Below are 7755 nucleotides of genomic sequence, written 5' to 3'. Positions count from 1 at the left end.
TCAAATATTAGCCTCATATTCGGCATCAGCTTTCGATGCCGGCACCGACGCCGAACTATTCGCAGGTGCAGTCTTAAACAACTCATTCGGTATCAAAACCTTATTAATAGTAAAAATAGCCAACGACTTTTCATCAATTAGAGTTCCAGTAATCTTTGCCGTCACAATTTTGGTCTTCAAAGTCACAACGTTACCGTCCTTTCGCACAACGAAATCGTACTTCTTAAACCTTACGCCATTGTTGGATTTCAAGCTATCCATTGATTGATACACCGGAACTCCATGATACTTAAGCAAAGATTGCTTCCCTTCCGCCGTCAGTTTATTAAATTTTGGAACAAAATTCTTCATTGCGTCATCTCTAGGGCAAAATACCATTAATCCACAGTCAACATTGTCTTCAAATGCTCACCGGAAAGTTAGAGTTTTGAGGAGGTGGTGGTTGTGGTGTTGAGTGAGGATGAACGGATGGTATGATTTGAATTTTGATAGCGGCGGAGAAATGACGGAGAGAGCGGAGGAGGATGCCATAGAGAGGGGGAAGAGTGGTAGTGGTCTTGGGCTAACCTTTTAATTAGTTTAGGCTATAAAATACATACTGTAATTTTGTGGCTAGCGGCTGATATTAGTTTCTAGCGGCTGGCCATAAATGAAGTTTGCTCCTATTCCAATTGCATACAAATAGCTACCAGAATTATCAAATTTTTCAGTGAAAAAATATGACATGGCAGTTCATATGACTTCTTTTTTTTAATATATTTGGACCAAATAAAATAATTAACACCCAAACAACACATAAAAAATCCACCCATATACCCAACCTAACCCGCTAAAAATAAAAATCCACCTGCTAAATAAAACCAAATATAAAAATGCATCCCTATTGCAAATGCATCTCTCTTCTTCTTATAAAAATAATTTTTTTATGGTTTCACTCCGGTCTTTAATCCGTACCCATTATTATTTATAAAAAGTAGAAGAAAGAAGAATATAGGTCATTGACAAAAGAAGAACACATGTCACTCTATCCTTAACCTTGTACTGTTATTATGTTATTAAACTAGAGTAAAACCATGAAATCAAATTTCACTGATTTTTACAAGAAGAAGAGATACGAGATGCATTTACAACAGGGATGAGTTTAGCGTTTGTTTTTATCGAGTGGTAGATTTTTTTATTTTTAGTGTCGTGGGTTGGGTGTATGGGTGAATTTTCTATGTTTTATTTGGGTGGTAATTATTTTATTTGGTCCAAAAATATAGAAAGTCCATGTAAACTGTCATGCCATATTTTTCCACCGAAAAGTGAGATAATTCTAGTTGAATGACCATCTGTGTGCAATAGGAATAGTTGGATGACTTTCCAGTTATAAACGAAAGAAAAGTTATATTAGTCCATAATTTTAAATAGTTGAATGATCATCTGAATGGACCCCGATGGTTCCATTTTGCTAAATTTTAAATACAATTTTGCCAATGCATTCCATCTTATCAAAGTTTCTTACTATTATGCTTTCTCTACTGAGAAAGAATTTTTTTTTGACGAAAATGAAAATTTAACAAAGGTTTTAATCATTATGACTTCTAATTTTTGAGAAACAATAATACTCTGAAACCCCCTTAAATTATCACATTTTTGTCAGTTTCTTACTTAAACTATTTAGTATCCCTAAAACCCCCCTAAACTATTGCCGCTCGTATTAAAACCTCCTCGTCGCTGACCTGGCATAACATGTGTAGATATTCGCTTGGGAGCGCGTGGTAGCTGAAAAAGCTATCAAAATGACCCACTTAACAGAAAATAATGACTAATTAGTCTAATGCTCTTTCAAATTTATTTTTCTTAATAAATATTCTCTTCAGTTATATTCATCTTTCTTCCTCATTTTTCACCATTCTTCCTTATTTTTTCACCTTTCTTCTTTATTTTTCACCTTCTTCTTCATTTTTTAACCTTTTTTCTTCAGTTCTCCATATGGGTTTCCTCTAGAAAAATTTCTCCATCTTTTGTTTCCTCTGAAATTATTTATTCTCTTTCTTGTTTTAGTATTCTTTCATGTTTACACATATTGTTGACAGAATACCAATTTAAATCTTCTTATTAAACTCAAATACCTTGTAAAGAATAAAGTTGAATCTCTTGAACCTTCTTGATGTAATCCGGAATTAGAGAATGTAATTGCTGCGCAATTGATTTTTTATTTGCGAAATTTTATTTTTTGTAAATTTTTTTTATGTAATACAAGATGTCTTCTAAGAGATACAACACTGTATGTCGTTATTTATATTTTAATTGTGCTACAAAGTGAATATAAATAAGGACTTATCAATTGGAGTCTAGCATAAAGCACAATCACAATTAAACCTAAAATTAACATGTACAGTACATTAGATATTCTTTTGGCCAAAACTCTTATAATTAATCAATCATTCGAGAGTAATACATCATGAGTAAACTATATAAAAAAAACTTTGTACGAATCATAAGTTAATATAGTTAGACAAACATACCTTTAAAAGTCCAACATGAGGTTTTAATATACAGGGGAATATAGTTCAGGTGAGTTTTGGGGACACCAGGTAGTTTAAGTAGGTAACTGACAATAAAGTGATAATTTAGACGGATTTATAGGCTGAGTTCAATAGCCACGTGTAGTGCTACATGGCACGTTTTTTAGACAATTAGGAGCGTGTACTAAAAGCACCTCTAAGAATGCAATGAGGGGGTTTTAATATGAAGGGCAATATAGTTCGGGGGAAGGGGGGGGGGGGTTGGGGACATTGAATAGTTTAAGTAGGAAACTGACAAAAACTTGATAGTTTAGGGGGATTTTAGGGTATTAAATCTTTTCTTTATCATGAATACTTAGACTTGTGGAAGTGTATGTATTTGAAAAACATGATTTCTCCAATAGTCTCCTAATATGTGTAGCTGATTGGAGAAATGCATATTACAGCAGGTTAAGCCTATTGCAGGAGCCTCTGGCTCTGGAAATTATCATATTCCTCGTAAAACTGGAGTAATTGAAAGCTCATCTCACAGTTTGTATCCTGTAAATAAACCTGGTTCAAACAGTAAATAACGTTTCATTTGTATCCGATATGAATTGTTATAAGGTATTCATGGAACAAGAGAGCATGGTTATCCCGGTAGATATGAAGAGGATCCATTTTCCAGTTTATTTACTAGTGGAGATCTGAAGACAAGTCACAAGTCTACTCTAAACATCAAAATCAAGTTAAACTTTACGTTCTACATTGCATGAGCTGGCTCATAGACACCTTTCCCCGCAGTGCCCGCATATCTTATCCATACAGTATAAGTAGATTGAAGAGGAATAGAATCTACATTGCCTTCCGTAGATACTAATATAGAGATAAAGAAGCTAATATGGGAGGAAGTTCAGGTTGATTTTGTGAGACTCATGTCACGACGCATGGATATGTATTGATGCCAGTTTCTGGTGTTTAAATAGAAGCTCTTGAAGATGTCAAAATAGTTGCTGCAAGGCATAATGCAGGGATTGTAATGAAGTGATTAATAATGCATGGATAATTTATCCCATGTTGTTACGCAATACCAAATTCTCTACCATGATTATTTCATCCAATCACTCAAACCGAATGAGTATATTTCAGTAAGAGAACAAGTTGATTCAATGTATAAAATGCAATAGCTGTCAATTTTATCTCACTGGACCTGGTGGAATCATCAGCAATTAAGGTACTGAGAACTAAACTAAGGACACCTCCATACTCTATAAAATTTATCAGTTCATAAATGAAGATAGATTAGACCAAACATTCTCTACTCTTGTCATGATCTTATTACCACTTGTAAATGCAAAAGTTACAGTTTGAAAGGAGGAGGGTATGGCCTGGCCTTCTTATATGAGCCTGAGAATTTGTCGCAGCAAATTCATAAAAGCTGAGAACAAAAATTGAAACTTCAAAACAAAGAAGTGGTAATAAGGCTAAGAATTCATGGTTGTTCATAAACCTGAACATTCTCTACTCATACCACCAAACGATTTATATACCATATTTCAACTCTACAAGTGCCAAATGATTTCGGTAGCATAGTCCTAATTCCTCAGTTATGAAGTAGAATTCTGTAGATGCACCATGAAGCCAGAGGCAGATGCAGTGCAGAGATCACCCATCTACATGTGCTCAAGCAGGTAAAAAGTTTAGACAAATATAAAAAACAAAGATAACAGTGAATGACTTTTGAGAAAACAATAGCACCCTTGTTAAATGCCCATAACACTCTGCAACATGTACATGCATGTCAAGTCTCCTATTCCCCTGTTTAGTAAAACAAGTTACTTTAGTACTTTTTCCATTGGCAGACATGAAAAGAAAAATTATTAATCCTGGTTAAATAGACAAGGAGCTTAAGAAATATGAAAAAAAAAAAAAGATTTTTTGAAACGTGTGATCTAAAGCATGCCATAGACAATTGTGTGGCTATAAAATTATGTCATTAAGGGTTAAATGAGAAATTTAAAGTTAAATTGTCCTCAAATACATAAAAGCGTCATTCTTTTTTGGACAAACTAAAAGAAAAGTATTTCATACAAAATGGGACAGAGGGAGTATTAAATAAGCAATGGTAAAAAAATTTTGATCAAGCCATTGGACCTCAAAAGATGCCCTATAATGAAACAGACAAACCGAAAACCTGCTGTGGATTTCTCAGCGTCATTTGTAGACAAAACCCGTTAAGAAGAAGGAAAAAAATGGGATAATAGAAGAACAAACACAAGTACGGCAAAAAATAAAAGGATCAATGAGTAGTGGATAATAGAAAAAATGGAAATTAGCTAGTTCTTTGAATAATACAAATGAAAATTACAGCTGAACCTGTCGCAAGCAAATTTCTGTAAAAGATTACATATTACCAGCAAAAATCACTCATGTGAAAACAGTAAACATCAAGCTCGTTTGCCTGTTCTAGGTGAAGACTTTGGGGCAAGTTCCCATCGGCCCTTGGCACGTCTTCGCTTAATGACAGCTCTGCCACTGGTGGTGCTCATACGCTTACGAAAACCATGAGTCCGAGCCAATGACTTCCTTGATCTATTCCTCTTAGTTTGACAAAGAGCATACTTTTTTGCCCTCACCACCAGCCCACGCCTTTTTGTGGTGGTCACTCCAATGTTGGAATTGAAACCAAATCCAAGTGATGAACCTAAGCCAGAAGGTAACGATCAAGTTTGCACTACTCACAATGCCAATTTAATACAAAATTCTGACCAGAACTACTTTCATAAAACTCACATTTGCGACTAATGCAAATGCTACAAATTGGAAAAGATTTACACACTAACGGCTATGAAAAGGGCAAAGTGACTAGAGTGCTGCATGTTGCACGGGTTCTCATAAGATCGACCATAAGGATATTAAAGGACGAAAATAATGACACATATTTAGCTGATTAGATCACAAGATAAAAGTTAAAGAAACTTAAGTGGAAAATGGTTTCGTTCCATACCTAATGCTAGGAAATATCAACACAATGTTAGCCTCCATATATTTATCACATTCCCTCATGTGAATGCCTTCTGGACCTTACTGTTTTCCTCGCTCGGAGTTTTATGGTTCAATTATTTATAATCTACCTTTAAACAAACCGAGTTTGACCATAAAACTAACAGTACGATTCAATATTTTCATTAGCATTCCAATTTCAAACCTACAACGTCCTCAATAGACACTATCAATGAACTGTAGAACTTCGAACAAAGGAAGAAACTAAGTGGACTATGGTTTAATTTCATACCCATTGCTAGGAAATATCAACATAGAATGTTAATCTGCATATATTTATCACATTTCCTCCAGGTATATGCCTTTTGGCCCTTAAGGTTTTCTTCCTTGTTCAAAATTTTTACGGTTCAATTGTTCTATAATCTAGCTTTAACCAATGGATTTTGACCATAAAACTAGCAATACGATTCAATTTTTTCAGTAGCACGCCAATGTCAGACCTAAAATATCCAAAATAGACACTCCAAATGTGAATTATGTGGAATACAAAACATCACAATCAAGAATTGCAACGTACTCTTTTTCTCTCCTTTTTGGTCAAGCATTAGTATAATACCTTCAAATCTATACGTGGATATAATCCAACAGTACTAGGATAATAACCTTCTTTAACCATAATCACTGCAATTATTGGTAGTTACAATGCACCCACAAAAAGCAATTTGTTTTATGACAGTGGAGTCTAGGCAAGCTTATGCGCACCTCGACTATTCTATTAAGTACCTAGTAACTCCCCTAGAACAGGTAACGAATAACTTTGTCCACTAAGGCTTAGACAGATCGAAATCACTAGGGGATGTACTATTTCTATACATACCAAACCATGACATTATACAATAACATAATTTTTAATACATGGATAAGCATGTCTAAAGACATAACTGCCTTTTCAAAACCTTTACTACATCAAACCAAACAGTGATAAGAAATAATCTCAGTATAAGTTATGTTGGGATAAGTTATGCTGGGATTAGTTATACTGAGATTGTTGTTTATTCACTGTTTGGTATATTGTATTAAGAATGAAAATTGCATAATTTCTAAGAAGAAGGTATAAGTTATACCGGTACTAATTACCCCACCCTCTATAACGTATAAGTTATTCCAGTGTTAAAATTAACACCGAGATAACTTATACCTGGTTTGCTAACCAAATAGAGTATTAAGTTAGTATTAAATTTTTATACCATCCCTGTACCTCATACCAAACGACCCCTTAGTGTATTTTGCATCCCCTAGGATTGAACTTGAGTCTCCTCCCACATCATTAACCACTAAGCTACACTGTTTAGTAATCATAATGTACCCACACGAAGTAACTTAAAGCAACATTAACGGGAACCAAGAAACATCAACACATTGTCAATCCAATCGACAACTGAAATCTCCAATTTCCGCAAGACCCAATTCACCAAACAACAAAATAAAATTAATAATTAATTTCTCTTGTCCTATTTTCACATCAAAATTGTGCATAAGATTCAAGTTGCAAAACCAAGATAGAACCTTTTCAGTTGAGGGTGTCGGCGAAAAAGGAAAAATGATTGAAAATTTATGGGACTTACCGGAGAAAGAAGAAGAAGCAGATAGGGATGAAAGTGCAGAAGAAGGAACAAAAGAGCAGTGAAGCAGCCCAGAACGAGTTGATGCCGTAGCAGCACAAGGTGCCATTTTCAAGGATACGGAGCTCGTTCTTGAAGAACCAGTGAGTAGAGAAAGTGAGGCTGATGGCACATGCCTTCCTATTCCTGAACAAACCACTGACAGAGAAGCCATTCTTTCTCTCTTTGACAAACTCTCCCTCCTCGTTATTCTATCTACAAAGGTACTTATGGGGTTTTAGCGCCTTATCTGCAGAGCTGGGAATCGGAGAAGGATAACGGGTTAAATTATCCATTGGTATTCAATATTCACCTCTTTTGCAATTCACACCCTAATCTTTGCCTTTTTCCTCTTTACGACCTAGATCCCGTTTTGATTAGCTGATTTGAATTAGACGATAAGCATCAGGCGCTGAAAAGAACTTGTAAGTGTTGAAATTAATTTAATAAATAAACAGTTATGTGTTTTGGTACAAGTACTGAAATTGATAATAAGTTGCTCTAGTGTTTGATAAAAAAATGCTCATAAGCTCTTTTTTCTATTAAAGTGACTTAGAGCCCGTTTGGATTAGCTGATTTGAAGTAGCTGATTAGCATTAGCT

The 7755-nt window shown here is 34.9% G+C and overlaps 2 protein-coding genes across 2 annotated transcripts; both read right to left on the bottom strand.

Annotated features, from left to right (window-relative positions):
- LOC142176215 (fasciclin-like arabinogalactan protein 1) lies at positions 1-378 on the bottom strand. The gene has a single exon (XM_075243338.1). The coding sequence runs from the start codon at positions 376-378 to the stop codon at positions 1-3; it is 378 nt and encodes a 125-aa protein (XP_075099439.1).
- Positions 379-4782: 4404 nt separating this feature from the next.
- On the bottom strand, positions 4783-7455 carry LOC107804469 (large ribosomal subunit protein bL34c-like). The gene is made up of 2 exons (XM_016628371.2): positions 7118-7455; positions 4783-5193 (listed from the first exon to the last, which is right to left on the bottom strand). Exons 1-2 carry the CDS (start codon positions 7326-7328, stop codon positions 4937-4939), a joined length of 468 nt encoding a protein of 155 aa, XP_016483857.1. The 5' UTR covers positions 7329-7455; the 3' UTR covers positions 4783-4936.
- Positions 7456-7755: the final 300 nt, after the last annotated feature.

Source organism: Nicotiana tabacum, chromosome 22 (genome assembly GCF_000715075.1).
Source record: "Nicotiana tabacum cultivar K326 chromosome 22, ASM71507v2, whole genome shotgun sequence".
NCBI lineage: Eukaryota > Viridiplantae > Streptophyta > Magnoliopsida > Solanales > Solanaceae > Nicotiana > Nicotiana tabacum.
This window is presented reverse-complemented; position numbering and strand designations above follow the sequence as displayed.